Source organism: Geotrypetes seraphini, chromosome 2, assembly GCF_902459505.1.
Source record: "Geotrypetes seraphini chromosome 2, aGeoSer1.1, whole genome shotgun sequence".
NCBI classification, from domain to species: Eukaryota; Metazoa; Chordata; class Amphibia; order Gymnophiona; family Dermophiidae; genus Geotrypetes; species Geotrypetes seraphini.
In genome coordinates this window covers 289,140,134-289,158,399 of record NC_047085.1, presented here as the reverse complement: position 1 = coordinate 289,158,399, position 18,266 = coordinate 289,140,134, and the positions used below count along the sequence as shown (strand labels likewise).

Genomic DNA, 18,266 nt, shown 5'->3' with positions numbered 1-18,266 from the left:
TAAAATGATTAAGAGGATGGAACTCCTCTCTTAAGAGGAAAGGCTTAATAGCTTAGGGCTCCTCAGTTTGGAAAAGAGATGGCTAATGGGGGATATGACAGAGGTCCACAAAATTATGAGGGGGATCAGAACGGGTAAACATGAATCAATTTTTACTCTTTCAAAAAGTACAAAGACTAGGGGGACACTCAATTTAGTTACATGGTGATACTTTCATAATGATCTTGTCACTCAATGAACAGTTAAGCTCTGGAACTTGCTGCCAGAGAATATGGAGACAGCAGTTAGCATATTTGGACTTAAAAAAAAAAGAGATGGAGATGTTCCTGGAGGAAAAGAACATAATGTGCTATTAAGACAGACTTGGAAAAAGCTACTATGTATCCCTGGGATTGGAACATGGAATCTTGCTACTCTTTGGGATTCTGCCAAGTACTTTGGCCATTGTTGGAAACAAGATTCTAGGCTAGATGGACCATTGGTCTGACCAATATGGCTATCCTTATGCTCTTGTGTAAAAGGTAGGCTTTAAGTCCAGATTTGAATAGGGCTAGAGATGAGGTATGATATACTGAGGAAGTCTATTCCAGGCATACAGCATAGCAAGAAAAAAATGAAAAGGTCCAGAGCTGGCAGGGATACAGATAAAAGTGATTTAATACAGTGGTTCCCTACCCTGTCCTGGAGGACCACCAGTCAGTCGGGTTTTTGGGATAGCCCTAATGAATATGCATGAGAGAGATTTGCATGTATGATGGTGACAGGCATGCAAATCTACTCTATGCATATTCATTAGGGCTATCCTAAAAACCTGATTGGTTGGTGGTCCTCCAGGACAGGGTAGGGAACCACTAATTTAATAGATGAACAGAGTTCTCAAGGAGGGTGTAGGAAGAGATGAGAGGAGAAGCATTAAGGAGATGCAGAGTGAATGTACTTGTAGGTCAGTAAAAAGAGTTTGAACTGTAGAAAACAGATAAGGAATCAATGAATGAAGAGAGGAGTTATACAAGTACACCAAATGTAATAACAAAAATTTGTTTATATTCTGCAAAACCTTGCGGTTCTTTGCAGTTTACTAAAAATAAAACTGAACAAGCACAGCAAAGTACAAAATCAGACTTTCAGAAATTTCTCAAATAGGTTTTCAACAAATTCCTGAAATGTTGATAGGAAATTTAACTTGCTATCAGATTGTTAAAATCCTTATTCCAAATAGCAGCCTGAAAAGACAATAATCTATGAATATATCTTTTGTATAAACAACCTTTTACAGAACGGAAAGCAAACAAGGTAAAATTTCATAACACTGGTGGAAGATAAGTCATGAAGTAGAATTTTGAACAGACTGAAAGGGAAAGGGATGGTTTAGTGGGAGACCTATAGTAATTGGTGATGAGAGTCTGGATATGGGTTTTGGTAGTATGCTCAGTGAAGATGAAATTTGGTAATGTCATAGAAAAAGAAACAGGTTTTAGCAGTCTGTTGGATATATACAGAGAAAGAAAGGATTTAAAGATGATCCCAAGCTTATAAGCTGACCAGACATGGAGAATAAGTGTGATATCCACAGATATAGAGTTAGAGAATGAGGGAAGAGGTGGGTTTAGGAAGATAGATAAGGAAAGTTCAGTTTTGGCCATTTTGAGCTTCAGATGGAGGCGAGACATCCAGGCAGTAATGTTAGACAAGGAGGCTGAGACTTGAGCCTGGATTTCTGTGCAGTAGCCTGTTTCTGGATATTAACCTTATCTCCCCCCTCCTTTTACAAAACTGTAGCGCAGCTTTTAGTGCTAGCCGCAGCAGTAATAGCTCGGACACTCATAGAATTCCTATGAGCGTCCGAAATGTTAGTGCCACGGCTAGGGCTACAAACTGCGCTACGCTTTTGCAAAAGACAGGGGGGGAGGGGGGAAGGGGTAAGTGCGTAATGTACTTTAGTAAAAGGGGCTCCTAAACTAGACTCCTAGTTAAATAAACAACCTGTTGATTAATTGTGATGAGGAATAAATGAGATAGCTTCATACAATGATGACTGAAATTATAATTGAAATGTATTTTCATTTTGATATTGAGTCTTCAAATTACTCTTTCATGATAGCTATCAGTTTGTACTGAGAAAGAAAAATGAAGGAACAGAGTGCACTATAATTTGCTTAAAACTTCCTAAATTCTGAGCATTATTTTGCCATTGTAGATAAAAGAGTGTTATTTAATTTTACAAACTGCCAATTTACAGAATCGTAATGCTATGTTTTGAAATTGTTTCAGATTATTGATTGAACCATGTAAACGAAAAGTGTGGAATATTCAAATGTTGAGTTTCGAGCTGTCATGAAGTTCCTATTCCTGCAGAAAACTCCAAAGGAAATCCATGAATGCATGATGCAAACATTGAGTGGCAAATGCCCATCAAACATCTCAGTAAAAAAGTGGTGTGCAAACTCTCAGCGTGAAGATTTCGAGACCGAAGGTCTGGGAGGCCTCAAATGGGGGTCAACTCCTGAAATTGTTGATCATGCCCATGACCTGATTTTGGCAGATTGGCGAATATTGGCAGAGACATTAGGGTTATCCAGGGAATGTGTTCGGTGTATAATCCATGAGCAGCTGGATATGCAGAAGCTGTCAGCTAAGTGGGTGCCCAAATGTTTGAATGCTGATAAGAAATGATGTTGAGTGGACACTTCCAAGTTGATTTTGCAGCATTTTCAGTGAGCTAGTGCCAATTTTTTGGAACGACTAGTTACTGTTGATGAAACATGGTTACACCACTATGATCCTGAGACAAAACAATAGTCCATGTAACGGCGGCACTCAAGTTCTCAAAGGGCAAGGAAATTCAAGACCCAAAAGTCAGCAGGAAAGGTCACGGCCACAGTGTTTTGGGATCAGGAAAGTGTTGCATTGACTATCTTCCAAAGGACCAAACAGTTAATGCAGAATACTACTGTAACTTGCTGTGCCAAATAAAGGAGGCATTGAAAGAAAAAAGAAGAGGCATTGAAAGAAAAAAGGAGTTCTCTTTTTGCAAGACAATGCACCTGCTCACAAGGCTGGCAAAACGATGGATGTTTTGATGCAGTTGAGGTTTCAGTGCATAGACCATCCACCCTACTCACCAGATTTTGCTCCATCTATTTTCTGTTTCCAAACCTTAAAAAGAATTTGAAACTTGGGTAAAAATTTGAATGATTCGGAGGTGATTGCAGGGGCAGAGCAATATTTCAGTGACCAGACATCAGAGTATTTTTGGAAGGGTTACAGAAACTTTAGACACGATATGCTGTGTGTTGAACTTAGGGGTGAATATGTGGAATAAATTGTAAGTTTCATAGCTCCATGCCATTCCCTTCTTGGTTGGGTTGAGAACTTTTCAGCACCACCTTGTAATTTCTTCTCCCTCTATTTACTTAACATAGCTTGCTCTTTTTGAATTTGCCCAAATTATGGTCTTCAGAAAATGCTACTGCTAAATCCGTCTTCCCCTATTTACTTAACATAGCTTTCTCTATCTTTTTGAATTTGTTAAGTTCAATAGCTAATTCCCAGTATTTAAGATACAGCCACATCAGACTGCCATTTTGCTGTTTGTTTGTGTTCATCAAGTCAGCACAATGTTTATCATGTTTAAAAATGTCAATTAAGCCAGTTTCCATCTTCATTTCAGCAGCAATTGGATCAGTTGCAGCTCTAATTAACAAATTATTTTCAATTACAAATCGTCTGCTCCTGTGAAGAACATAACTACAGTAGATGTTTTGTCTTTCTGTAAGAGCTTTTTCAAACTCTTTTAGTAAATGCTTAGCTTTGATTTGCCATTGTTCTTCTTTCTCCAGACAATTCATATAAAAGGCTGCTCCTGAAAGCTGAAAAAGCTGTTTTTGTTGCTTGAGCTGTTCACGTTCTCTCTCTAACAATCTTTTTTCTTCTAGCAACTTTCGAATTTGGGAATTAATGGCTTCACGAAAACCTAATGATCGCTTCTGTTCTTTTTCAAGCTCTAATTCCAAATGAGCAACTGTGCTACGGCTTTCCATCAACAGGTTACGATATTTTAATTCAAGATCCTTTTCAATAGACTTTATTTTTCCAGAATATTTTGCTTTTGCTTCTTCTGTTTCTTTCCGAGACTCCCTAGACCAGATCCAACCTACAGAATAAGGAAATAAATTACAAATATTAAAATGTTGTTAAACTTGCTGACTAAAGTGACACTAGATTAATATTTTTTGAAAACTGCTTAAAGTTAGAACAATGTTTCCATTTGATCATTAAACTGCACATACTTTTGGAGTAGAGTTTTCTTTTTTTAATGCTTAGAAATATTAAAACATATATCTGCTTTCCTATCTAATTCCTACCTAATTCTTACTTTTCAATATTGTGTGATTTTATTGTATTATGCTCCGCTTTGATGATTTAAGTGAATAATCAAATAAATTGAATCTTGAACTTAAAGATGTTATGTATTACTAGGTTAAGCCTACTTTGTTCATCATATTTATCAGGTTCTCCAAAGAAAAGATAAAATCACAACATATTTTATGAGTTGCATACATTGTAATATAAAAATACACTGCTATAGGTTACTTAAGCACGCTTTACTCCTGGTGGAATTCTGTAAAAAAAAAATCCAAATTCTGCACACATAATATGCAAATCTTGCAAGTTTATTTGACAACATTTAAACAATATTTTTGCTAATCATTATCCAGAATTTCATTACAATTCAGCATTTTCATTAAATTATACTAAAGAAAACAAAGAGCCTTCAAAGTTTCTCTCACTTAGGGGTCCTTCTACTAAGGCATGCAAAATGATTTAGCTCACACTAAAGATAAGCGTGTGCTAAATGCTAAGGTGCCCATTATATTCTATGAGCGCCTTAGCATTTAGAGCATGCTATTCTTTAGCAAGCGCTAAATCAGTTAGCACGCCTTAGTAAAAGGACCCCTTAGTGACTTTCTTCTAGTAGCATACCTTTGTAAAAGCCCACATTATTGAAGTCTGGTTAGTTTGTTTTCATCGTACTTCACTTTGCCTTTATGTTGTTGAAAAACATTTCTGAAAGCTCACATATCTCAATTAATTCATAATAAAAATCTTTTTTCTATTTTTTTGTTGTCTGAGGCATTTATTGTCCATTCACAGGTCCCAGAGTCCCTTTTCTGCTTTCCCTCACCCCTGTTCCCCTCAGCCCTTTTGTTTTTCCCTTGAATGTCGTATTTACTATCAAACTGTATTTCCTTCCCCTTCATCTCCTTGTTTCATGGGTCTGTAGCGTTACTCATTAGTCTTGCAAGACTTAGTTTTGTCATTTGTTGTATTGTTCCCTAAATTTTGTAATTTTAGTAATATGTACATCGCTTAGAATTCTGATTAAGCGATCAATCAAATCTTTATTAAACTTGAAACTTGATCTCTCTCAATGTGCCAGTAACATATAGTAAGTAGGATGACTGATTATGGCATAATCATGCCAGTACTAATAACTCTATATTGTACCACCACCAACACAGAGCTCCGTGTATTTCAGTACAGAGCCCATGTATTTTAACACCTCACAGAAGCTCTTTGTAACTCTGTATGTTAACATCTCTACAGAAGCTCAGGTAGCGTAACACCTTTATAGAAGTTCATGTAAACTGCTCTGAATTGACTCCCCAGTCATTAGTAGCAGTAAAGCTCTCAAACTCTCTTCCCCAACAAATTGATCAAAAGATCTACGAGGGAGGCTTCCTGTTAGGGCTCATACAGAGCCCTGCTGAGTCTTTTAAAGACTATATTAAGATTCCAAGATGGAAACGAATCTCGAATTGGCACCCTTCAAGAACCTATGTCTGGATGGGCTGCTAGTGAAGCTCTCTTCGCTGAGCCTTGGAAGCATGAGAGCCCTGCTACTTGAACTTTAAGGGACACCACTGCCAATCCCTTATCAACGCCCTCTTGGATGAATGCCAGTACCGACGAGATTGGGATGTTGCCCAGCTGTAAGTCTTCTGTGCTGCAGCAGTGCTAAAATGTCTCCCATGCCTTAGCATACGCTGAAACTGTCATTGGCTTTTTGGCTCTAAGGAGAGTAGAAATGACTACTTCTGAATATCCTTTTTGGACCAGCACTGTGCGATCAAGAGCCATGCCTCCCAGATCTTCTAGGGAAATCAGCCCCTGCGAGAGCAATTCTGGATGAACCTGGACTCTGAGACTTTGCTCCTTCTGTAGACGCTCAGGCCCTGATTCTGTATAGGAAGCCCGGGAGAGGTGTCCTATATAAAATCGGGCCTACACTAACCCCAATCCTGTAACTGGCATCTATGTTACAGAAGCTGGTTAGAGAATCGGGTTAGAGTAGACGCGGCCGCTACACTTATCACGGCAAGGGATACGTATAGCGTCCGCCTGTCCGATCGCCGGCAGGAGGGTGCCGAACCCCTCCTGTCTGAACACCGCCTCCCGAAACTCCCAATCGCGGGCAGGAGGGTGCCCAACCTCTCCAGCCGGAACGCCGCCCCCCCAAACTCAAAATCGCCGGCAGGTGGGTGCCCAACCTCTCCTGCCGGAAAGCCGGACCCCCTATGTTAATGACCTCTCCCCCCATGACTCCCCTAACCTCCCCCCCAACTAACCTTTAAATGTTGGTCGGCTGGACGGGTCTTGTTGCCGTCCGGCCGGCCTTGTCAAAATGAGACGGGCCCGCCCCTTCCCAGTCCATCCCCGCTAAGGCCTGACTGGCCCAGGCTCTAGAAGCCTGGACCAATCAGGCCTTAGGCATAGCGGGTCCGCCCATCCCCACTAACCCTAAGGTGTGATTGGCCCAGGCTCGTAGGCACCTGAGCCAATCAGGCCTTAGGATTAGTGGGGATGGGCGGACCCGCTATGCCTAAGGCCTGATTGGTCCAGGCTTCTAGAGTCTGAGCCAATTAGGCCTTAGACTTAGCAGGGATGGGCCGGGAAGGAGCGGGCCTGTCGGCTGGACGGCAGCAAGACCCGTCCAGCCGACCAACATTTAAAGGTTAGTTGGGGGAGGTTAGGGGAGTCATGGGGGGGGAGGTCGTTAGCATGGGGGGTCCGGCTTTCTGGCAGGAGGGGTTGGGCACTCTCCTGCCGGTGATTGTGAGTTTGGGGGGGGGCGGCGTTCCGGCAGGAGGGGTTGGGCACCCTCCTGCCGGCGATTGTGAGTTTGGGGGGGTGGCGTTCCGGCAGGAGGGGTTGGGAACTCTCCTGCCGGCGATTGTGAGTTTGGGGGGGGGGCAGCGTTCCAGCAGGAGGGGTTCAGCACCCTCCTGCCAGTGATTGGACAGGTGGCCGCGGCCACTATACTTATTGCGGCAGGGAGATCCCTTGCCGCGATAAGTATAGTGGCTGCGTCTACTTACAATGTAGGCCAGCATTTTGCTGGCCTACATTTTAAGCGTTTCTTCCTCTACTAGGGAGACGCGTAGGGCCGCCTAGGTTCGCCTAAGGCCCTTAGGCAAGCTTAGGCATCTTGCAGGCCTCCCTAGGCTCCCGGAGGCGCCTTCAATATAGGTGGCCTGCCTGGGGAGCATTTTTTTTAAAAACGTGCATCCCGATTGGTTGATTAAACAGCTGTAGGACGCATACAGCTGCCTAAAATCGGGACGGGTCTGTGTTCCATGGGTGCCTGGGCCAATCTGGAGCTACAAGGACTACCTTTTCAGGGTGATTTACTATTTGGTGAATCAACCGGCCTATCATGAGCCGGTGGTGGTGAGGGGAACACATAGAGTAGCCTGGTCTCTGGACATGGTTGAACCAGGTCATCTAGCCCTACACTTTTGGGTTCACATCTTTGGCTGAAGAACAGGGTCATCTTTTGTTCTTTGCAGTCGCCATGAGATCGAACATAGATCACCCTATCCTCTCACAATGACATGGAACATTTTCAGAGACAGCTACTACTCTCCCAGGTCTAATGTCTGTCTGCTGAGAAAATCCACTTGAACATTGTCCACCCTGGCCATGTGTGCCACAGAAATCACCTACAGGTGTGTTTCTGCCCAACAGAACAATGCTTTCACTTCCTGTCAGAGTGGAGAGTTCCTCCCTGCCTGCTAACATAGGCTACTGCAGTGGCAGTATCAGAGAAGACTCTGACTGCTTTGCCCACCAGTAAAGACTGCAGTCGGTGCAGCCTAGTTCTAGCCTGTTGATAGACCACTTCCGCTGAGATGGAGTCCACTGTCCTTAAACTGTGTGACCACTGCAATGAGCCTCCCTCCCCTAAGTCAAACAAGCTGTCATCTGTCATTAGGATGACCCAGGAATCGATCCAGAGCAGGATTCCCTTTGCTAGAGATTGTGGGTGCAGCCCCCAGCTCTTGCTGCTTCTGGCACCTGCTGTTCAAGAGAGTGGAATTTGAAAGGGAGTCCGAGGCACCCAGAAAGACAACAAGGCATCATGGAGGGGGCACATATATGCCTTCACCCAGGGCACCACTTCTATTGTGGCCACCATTGACCCCAGGACTTGAGGGTAATGCCAAGGTGCTGGTTTGGCCTATTATTTGATTACAAAACTTTTGTTTGTGTGCTTCTGGAAGAAAGACTTGGCCTTCTGCCATGTTGAATAAGACCCCCCCCCCCCCGATAATCCAGGGACTGTGTCGTAACTAGGTGGCTCTCCCAAAAGTTCTTAATCTATCCCAGATTCTGCAACTTGTCCACAACTGCTGCTACCACTTTTTTTTCCTTCCGTGAGGGATGGTGCTCTGATAAGCCAATCAGCCAAGTATGAGTGCACTTACCAACCTCCTCTGTGGAGATGAGCGGCCACCACTACCAAAACTTTGATGAAAGTTAGGGGCGCTATTGCCAGCCCAAAGGGAAGTGCTGAGAATTGGTAGTGATTCTCCAACACATGGAATGTCAGGACCTTCTGTGTTCTGGGAAGTTTGGAATGTGAAGGTAAGCTTCCGTTAAATCTAGGGCAGCCACCGCTGTGATGATGGACCAGGGCCGCCATCAGGGCAGTACTACCAGTCCTGCATTCAGGGGCCCGGAGCTGACAGGGGCCCGGGCTCCCCCAGGGTCCTAGGCCACAGTCTAGGGAGGGGGCGGGCCGCCCCAGGTGCACAAGAGAGAGCTGGATGGGGCACCTTCGGAGTTCAATACATCTCGAGCCGCGAGGCTCGTCTTCTGTTCCTACCTGCCCTGCCGCTCACATTTAGCCGATTGGAAGTGTTCCCCGATGTCAGCGCTGATGTTGGAGGGAGGGCTTAAGCAAAGCCTGCCCTCCGACGTCAGCGCTGACGTCGGAGAATATTTCCGGTCGGCTATTTGTGCGCGGCAGTACAGGCAGGAAACAGGAAACAAGCCTCTCGGCTCGAGCTCCGTTTTGCTGAGAAAGTTGCAAAGATGGGCTGGGAGGCAAACGCGGAACACAAAAGGGGGGGGGGGAGTGCGTTTTGGACACAAGGCATGAACTTGGGAGAGAGGAAGGAGAGAAGGGAGAGAGGGAGGGAGAAAGAGATGCTGAGGTGGGGGATGGAATGGGTTTTTGGACACAGAAGGCATGGACTTGGAAGAGAGGAAGGGAGGGAAAGAGATGCTGAGGTGGGGGAGGGAATGGTTTTTTGGACACAGAAGGCATGGACTTGGGAGAGAGGAAGGGAGGGAAAGAGATGCTGAAGTGGGGGAGGGAATGGGTTTTTGGACACAGAAGGCATGGACTTGGGAGAGAGGAAGGGAGGGAAAGAGATGCTGAGGTGGGGGAGAGAATGGGTTTTTGGACACAGAAGGCATGGACTTGGGAGAGAGGAAGGGATGGGAAATAGATGCTGAGGTGGGGGAGGGAATGGGTTTTTGGACACAGAAGGCATGGACTTGGGAGAGAGGAAGGGAGGGAAAGAGATGCTGAGGTGGGGGAGAGAATGGGTTTTTGGACACAGAAGGCATGGACTTGGGAGAGAGGAAGGGAAGGAAAGAGATGGTTGTGTACACGGGGAAGAAAGGGGAATTTTTGGTCATAGGGAGGGAGTGAGGTACAGATAGTGGCATACCAAGGTGGGGGAGGGGCGGTCCGCCCCGCGCCGGGTTTACATCCCAAGAGGGTGCACAGCTGGTCACCCTCCAGTGTTCTCCCTAGGCCGGCAAACTGCGGCTTTTTAGCCACTTGAGTGCCACCGCCGCCATCGGGAACAGGCCGGCGCCAAGTTCTCCCTGCTTTTCCCTGTGTGGCCGACCAACTCTCGCCACTCGCATCAATTCTGACGTCGGAGAGTACGTTCTGGGCCAGCCAATCGCTGCCTGGCTGGCCTAGAACGTCCTCTCTGACGTTAGAATTGACGTCGGGTGGTGAGAGTTGGTCGGCCCCGTGGGGAAGAGAAGCAGGGCGAACTCAGCGCCGGCCTGTTCCTGATGGCGGCAGTGGCAGCCTATTCCCCAGTGGCGGTGGCAGTATTTTCCCAATGGTGGTGGCATAGGGGAGGGCAGGGAGAAAGAGAAAGGAGGGGACAGGAAGCCAGAAAGAAAGAAAGGGGGCAGGATGAAACAAAGAAAAATGGGGCACGGAGAGAGAGAGAGAAAGAGAAAGACAGACATACAGAACGAAAGAGGGTGTGGAGAGAGAAAGAAAGAAGGGGGCAGGGTGAGAGAGAGAGAAAAACAGACATACAGAAAGAAAGGGGGTATGGAGAGAGAGAAAAAGAAAGAAGGGGCAGGATGAAACAAAGAAAAAGTTTGGGAAGGGAATGAGGTCTGGAGGAGAGGAAGCATAAAGGAGGCTGAAAGAAGGGAAGAAATATTGGATGCACAGTCAGAAGAATAAAGTGCAACCAGAGACTGATGAAATTACCAAAGGTAGGAAAAATGATTTTATTTTCAATTTAGTGATCAAAATGTGTCTTCTTTGAGAATTTATGTATGCTGTCTATATTTTGCACTATGGCCCCCTTTTACTAAACCGCAATAGCGTTTTTTAGCGCAGGGAGCCTATGAGCGTTGAGAGCAGCGTGGGGCATTCAGCGCAGCTCCCTGCGCTAAAAATCGCTATCGCGTTTTAGTAAAAAGGGAGGGGGAATATTTGTCTATTTTTGTATAGTTGTTACTGAGGTGACATTGCATAAAGTCATCTGCCTTGACCTCTTTGAAAACCCGCGGAATATAAATGATAATTAACATTTTCTCTGCGTACAGCGTGCTTTGTGTTTTAAAAATTTTATTGTTGGTAGATCATGTTGACTTGGCCACAAAGGTAAGGGGGAGGGAGGGAGGGGAGCTGCTGAAAGACATCTAGTAATCCTTGCAGGCTTGACTGTGCAGGGAATTATTTTTGTAAAATCATGTTTTGTTATGTGACTGGCATTATTTAGACATTAATTTCTATGAATGAATAGAATGAAAATGATATAAATTACTTGCTTGTTTTTATGTGCGTGCTTTGAAGGAAAGTGGAGAGAGAGTGGGCTGAGGACGCTGAAGGAAAATGGGGAAGAGAGAGTAGGGAGAAGACGCTGATTTATAAATTGACAATTGTACAGAATATTGTTTCTTTTTTATATTCATCCATAGCTGCATGTTAATGATGTGCTCATATGCACTTATTTATCATCATAACATATACATCATCATTAACATGCAGCTGTGGATGTGTAAGGAAAGGCTGAGGAGGATGGATGGGAAGGAAGGAAGGTGCACATATCAACATATACATTTTTAACATGCATGATGCAGCTATAGGCAAGCTGAGGAGGATGGGATCATACAGATGTGTATGTTCAGATATGCGCTCAGATGTGTAGTTTTTTCTGATATATTTATTAAGCTTACAGTATTTATAAAAACACATTTAATACTTGTTACAAAAAATATTGTGCAATTGTGATCTACTTCTGTCCTACAAAGGTCAAAAGAAATCCTTAACTGAGATTTTACATTCAAAAGTGAATTATAGCTACTAGCACTATTATTTATTAGTTATTTATTATGCAGATGTTTGTTAGTTTGTTATTAGTTCAGTATTAGACATATGTTAGTTTAGAATAGATAGGTATAGATTAGTTTAGTTTAGTTTAGGTTAGGGCCCTGCTGAAAGAGTCTACCTTGACGTGGTTGCAGGCTTACAAATCTTTTGGTCAAAGAGTGCGGCGACAGAGAAAAGTATGTGTGTATTCGGCCCATGGAAGAAGGGGGGGGTCAGGGGGGGGAAGGGGTGCGTGGGGGGCCCAATAGGATTGCTCAGTAAGGGGCCCAGAAATTTCTGATGGCGGCCCTGTGATGGACTGAATGGTCTCCATCTGAAACCGAGGAACTCTCAGGGCTGCATTGACGTGTTTGAGATCCTGGATGGATTTTCACTCCTCTGAGCTTTTCTTGGGCATGACAAAATATATGGAGTATCTGCCCGAGCCCGAGACTTCTGGAGGAACTGGTTCTACGGCTTGAATATCTACTAACCTAAGTAATGTTGCTCGGATCTTTTCCACCTTCTTTGGCTGGGCCGGCCAGTTGGTAAATCTACAAACCAGTCAGAGGAAGGGTGTGCAACTCTTACTTGTAACCTTCTCTGAAATCTCCAGGACCCAGTGGTCGGTTGTTACCTGTTCCCAAGCCTCCAAATAGTCTGAGAGCTGACCTGCAATCTTCAGAGGAGCGGCTTGAGGGTTGGCGTCATTGTGGCATTTTGGATGGCACTGTGGAACAGGAATCTGAACCTTGGCTCCTCTGGGTTCCAAAGAATTTCTGCCTGGCACCTTGAAAGGCCCTATAGGCAGAGGCACCTGTGGAGCAATGGCGAGAGCATCGTGACCCAAGAAAGGACCCCTGGCTCTGGCCTTTGGCTGCTCAGGGTCTGCTGTCTGGTAAATTTCTTAGCCAGTGATCTTGTACACTGGCCATAAGATCATCTAGGCCCTTGCCAAACAGCTTCTGTCCCTGAACAGCAGCCTGTTCAGCGTTGCTTTACAGGTAAAATCCACTGTCTGATCCAAAGCATATGATGGGTGGAGATAGAATATGCCAAGACTTTCCCAATGATTGATTATATCACAGAGTGCATTTGCTATTGTGATAGACTGCCTATGCCTGCTATCAGGAACCCTGAGCCAGGAGAGTTCTGTGATGCAGAAGTAAATCAGTCTTCACAGAGAAAAGTAGAGAATGGCACAGTGACCCCGTCCCACAGGTAACCACGGGTAGCTACAAGAATGGGTAAAGTCGATATCTGTTCACCGCCGGCATGGGAACAAAGCTTTTCATCACTCCGCGGAACAGTAAAAGGCTTTGTTCCCATGGGGAACTCCACTCACCACAGCTCACTGATATCCCACCATCCCTCCCACCATCACCAGTTTGGCGAATCCAGCAGCTTCAGGCCCTACCCCCTCTTGCTTGTACATCTGCTGGCTCCAGCCCATCCCCCCCCTTGCTCACGGGTCCTGCGACTCCAGCCGGCTTCCCTCCCTGCCACTGCCACATACCTGCTCAACGATGCTCGCGACCTTCCCTCTGCCATGTTCCTCCTTATGACACAATGTCCTTTTTTCGCTAAGACAGGAAGTTGCATCATAAAGAGGAGCTCGGAAGAGGGAAGGCCGCAAGCCCCGTGGAGCAAGCTTGTTTAGAGATTGGAACTTGCCCTGTAAGGTGTGTGCCAGCAGCAGGGAGGAAAGCCATCTGGACCTGTCAGACCTGCAAGCAAGTGGGGGAACTGGTGCTGTCAGCCCTGATGAAGAGAGGGAGCAATGTAAGGCAAAGTAGGAGGAATTGGGTTGGGGTTGGGCTGGACCTGAAGGTAAGGGAGTGAAAGGTGCTTGACCTATGGAGGGGAGGGCTGGAGCTGAAGAGAAGGGAAGGGAGAGAGTTACAGTACCTGCAGAAGGAAGAGCTGGAGGGAAGGGGGAGAGGTGCTGGACTTGTTGGGATAGGGGCTGAAGGGAAGAGAAGGGAAAAAGAGACGCCATACTAAGTGAATGAAGGAATAGGGAATGAAATACTTAACACTAGTGCTGCCCGATTCAAATCAATTCACCGATTTGAATCAGGTGAATCGATTCGAATCGGTTCAATTTAAAAAAAAAAAAAATCGATTTAATGACTGACTCTTCCCCCCTATGCCTTCCTAGAGCAGGGGCGGCAGCACTGCTTCTTGCTGGCCATCTGCTGCCGATCCTGCTTGAGGGGGGCGGGTCAGTCGGAAAGGCCTGCACGTTCCCCCAGCTTTCCCACTCTTACATTAAGCTAATACGGCAGCCTGCAGGGTCACCGGTGCTATAGCGATCCCTGCAACTGCCCGTCATCTTCAGCAGCACGTACTCTCTGCTAAGGTCCTGCTCCTCCTCTGACGTCAGGATCAGGATCGCGGCAGAGGAAACGTGCCGCTGACAACAACGGCAGCTGCAGGGATCGCTATAGCACCGGTGACCCTGCAGGCTGCCGTATTAGTTTAAGGAAAAAGTAGGGAAGCGGGGGGAACATGCAGGCTTGCGGGGGGAGCAAGCCTTGATGGCGGGGACGCAGGCCTGTGAGAGGGAGGAGAAGGAAGAGTTTCTTCACGGCTGAAGATAACACCTGAGAGATATACAGATTCAGCTTGTCTATACCACTCAGGTTAGACATTATAAGCAGTTACTAGTTGAGCAAGGAATCAGAGGTTGGGGCAAGTTCAGGTCCGAAACATGGTGTTGGCTTGCTAAAGATGTGGAGACCCTCTCACCTCGTGGAGTCTGACTGGAAGGAATTAAGGGGAACCACCCAGCTAGCCTATATTATACTCTTATAGGAACCTATATCTATGGCAGAGGGGAAGAATAATAACTTACACAGAATACAAGGTTATTGGTACCAGGTTACTAAAGCAAAGGTATTGTGGTTAAGAAGTACATCTGTATGAACAGCATTTACATCTGATATGAACTGGGCTAATTAACATCTGAATACTATCAACCTACCCTGTGTAGTGATTCTAACTTTTTGGTTTGTAAAATCCTTTTGAAGGAGAGGAGAGAAAAAAAGGATATCTTGTGTAAATAACTTGCTATTGTTTGAAATGGAACCACATCTTTCATCAATTGAGAGAGTAAAGTTCAAGTTTAATGTTTACAAATCTGGTGTGGTCTACCTTATTGGAGTGAGTGATTGGACAGTCTGATTCAGGCTTCAAAGTTCCTGGTCTGTTAATGTGTCCTTCTTGTCATAATCTAGACAGGGTCTAGGCAACCACTTAGCACCTCCAAGAAGGGAGTGTGTATATATATATATATATTACACTTACATGCTAATATCTAGATGCAGGAAACTACAAAAACAATGGGGAAGTTTTATATGTTTTTGTAGTTTCCTGCATCTAGATATTAGCATGTAAGTGTAATTTTGTAACTTATATATGTCTGTGTGCTCTGCCCAAACTAAGCCCTTATATATGCCTACCAGAAAAATATAAGACACCAAATTTTTTCACTAGGTGGTATTATATGAGGCCATTTATGCACCTTCTTGCTGCTTAAAACTAGGTGGCTCCATAAAGCAACGTTACTGAAATGATCAGCTACTTATAAAATCTTAACATTAAACATATGATAAATAATGCAGTGGCATCTAAAAAAATATATACATATATCAGAGGATGAACTTTATGTTTAAAAATTACTTACGAAATGCAGCCAGCCCCAACATTGGGACCAAAAGTGCATAATTCCATTTATTTCCATCATCCCTTGGAACAGGCTGTATATTCCACTGACGAGGATCATTTAAATTGTTCATGAAGACAATCTTTAGAACAAATATAGTGAACATAAAAAAATTAGTTAGTTACAAACATAGATTTTATAATTTCTTAACTGTAGAAGTCCAAGAAATATTCAGATTAATACTCAGCTGCTTCAGTCGGTGTCCTTTTTAAATGCTTAACAATTGAACAGAGCAGAGAGGACCTGGTCTTCAAGCCAAATGAGACTTTATTAGCCATATGCACATCAAAACTACATCTGGACTCAACACAGACCGTGTTTTGGCCAGAAAGCCTGCTTCAGAAGTCCTATGCAGCACCTACTAGGATAATGCGTACAAAAGGGGTACAATATGAATTTTGTGCAGCACCTACATTTGTTTCTCAGATGCCTTGCTGGATTCATATTGCACCCCTTTTGCACGCATTATCCTCTTACTAATTTGATGAAGAGCCTATAAGTTTATAGTTTATTAAAAATTTGATAAAACGCTTTACATTACATTTCAAAGTGTTGTACATTTAAATAAAAAATAAATAATGAATAAAAACAATACAGGAACAGACATACTAAAGGGAGGGAAGGAATAGAACAAAAGGGAAGAATGGGAAAAATTACAATTCTTAAATAAAAAAACAGAGGAGAAAAACGAAAGGAAAGGATTGGGAAGAGTTTTAAAATTGAGAAAAAATAAGGATGTATTAAGATGATATAGGACAGTGGTTCCCAACCCTGTCCTGGAGGTCCACCAGGCCAATCGGGTTTTCAGGATAGCCCTAATGAATATGCATGCCTGTCACTTCCACTATATGCAAATTTCTCTGATGCATATTCATTAGGGCTAGCCTGAAAATCCGATTGGCCTGGTGGTCCTCCAGGACAGGGTTGGGAATCACTGATATAGAATATATCAAGGTTAGATAGGATACATTAATCATATGCATCCTTAAAAAGAAAGCATTTTAAGCTAAGCTTAAACTTAACCAAATTTTGTTCTAATCTTAGATGTAATGGTAGTGAGTTCCAAATAGATGGTGCTGTTACAGAAAAAATGTATGAGCGACAAGTGCTGATTACTTTTAGCGAGGGAACATTAAGGGTAAATTGTGATGAGGATCTTAAGATTCTAGGGGGATCATATGGAATAAGAAGTCTGTCAATAATTGTTGAGTCTTAAAAGTAAGGAGGGCGATTTTATAAATGATCTAATGCTGAATGGGAAGCCAGTGAGCATTCTTCAACAGAGGAGTAACATGATCAGATTTTTTTGAGTTAATGATAATTTTTATTGCTGTGTTTTGTACAAGTTGAAGGTGTCTAATGTCCTTTTGGTATAAACCTTTATATAATGAATTACAGTAGTCTATTTTAGATATTATGAGAGAATGAATTAAGATCTGGAGAGATTTACGGTCAAGGAGAGGAGCTAAAGATCTTATCATCCTTAACTTATAGAAACAGTTTTTGATGAGAGCACTAATTTGAGAACGATAGGAAAGATTGTTATCAATGAGGATTCCTAGGATTTTTACTGCTGAGGAGGATTCTAATGGGTTTTGATCAATAGAGATTGGTAAGACTAAGTGCTGACCATCCTTCCAAGGAAAAAGAACGGTGCTAGTTTTTGTGATACTTAAAGATAGAATGTTTGATGTTAGCCGGTTGTGTACTTTAGTTAATGTATGGTTAATAGAAGAGATATCAATGAGGTCATAGGGGTTGATGGTATGTAGAACATAAGAACATAAGTATTGCCTCTGCTGGGTCAGACCAGGGGTCCATCGCGCCCAGCAGCCCGCTCCCGCGGCGGCCCTCCAGGTCCTTGACCTGTAAGTTCCCACCAAGTTGAAGTTCATCAGCATAAGCATATACAGTAAATCCGATGGACTGACAGAGAGTTAACAGTGGAGCAAGATAAATGTTGAAAAGCAGAGGGGATAGTATGGAGCCCTGAGGAATTCCATGTTCAGTGTGAAATGGTTTAGAAGTGGAGCCATTGAAGTGAACAGTAGAGAATCTGTTAGAGAAATATGATTTAAAGGATTCAAGAACCTAATTGGCAATGCCAATTGAAGTTAATCTTTGAAATAGAAGCTGATGATCAATAGTGTCGAAGGTCACTGCAAGATCCAGAGAAATAAGGAGAACAGATGTGTGATGATCTAAGTCAGGGGTCTCAAAGTCCCTCCTTGAGGGCCGCAATCCAGTCGGGTTTTCAGGATTTCCCCAATGAATATGCATGAGATCTATGTGCATGCACTGCTTTCAATGCCTGGAGATTTGTCAGTTTTTAATCTATCAGAATGTTCTTTGAATTTTACCAGATTAATTTGAGGATTTGTACGCCATTTACATTCTAATGAACGCGATTGTTGTTTTAGCAGAAGTAAAGAAGAATTAAACCAGGGGTTGAGCTGTTTTTTGGGAGATATAGGGCTCCTTTTATCAAGCCGAGCTAGCGGGGTTAACATGTGCAACATTTCATCACGTGCTAACCCCTGCGCTGGCCAAAAACTACCACCTGCTCAAGAGGAGGCGGTAGCGGCTAGCGTGGCCGGCGGTTTAACGCACACTATT

General features: G+C 44.0%; 1 protein-coding gene across 1 annotated transcript in view; it reads right to left on the bottom strand.

Annotated features, from left to right (window-relative positions):
* Positions 1-1,024: 1,024 nt before the first annotated feature.
* Positions 1,025-18,266, bottom strand: part of CCDC127 (coiled-coil domain containing 127) — a 43,348-nt gene continuing 26,106 nt past the window's right edge. Inside the window, exons 2-3 of the mRNA XM_033929797.1 lie at positions 15,612-15,732; positions 1,025-4,153 (exon numbers count right to left, since the gene is read on the bottom strand). Coding sequence (XP_033785688.1) covers positions 3,489-4,153; positions 15,612-15,723 — 777 coding nt within the window. The 5' untranslated portion in view covers positions 15,724-15,732 and the 3' untranslated portion in view covers positions 1,025-3,488. The remainder of the gene's footprint in view (positions 4,154-15,611; positions 15,733-18,266) is intronic.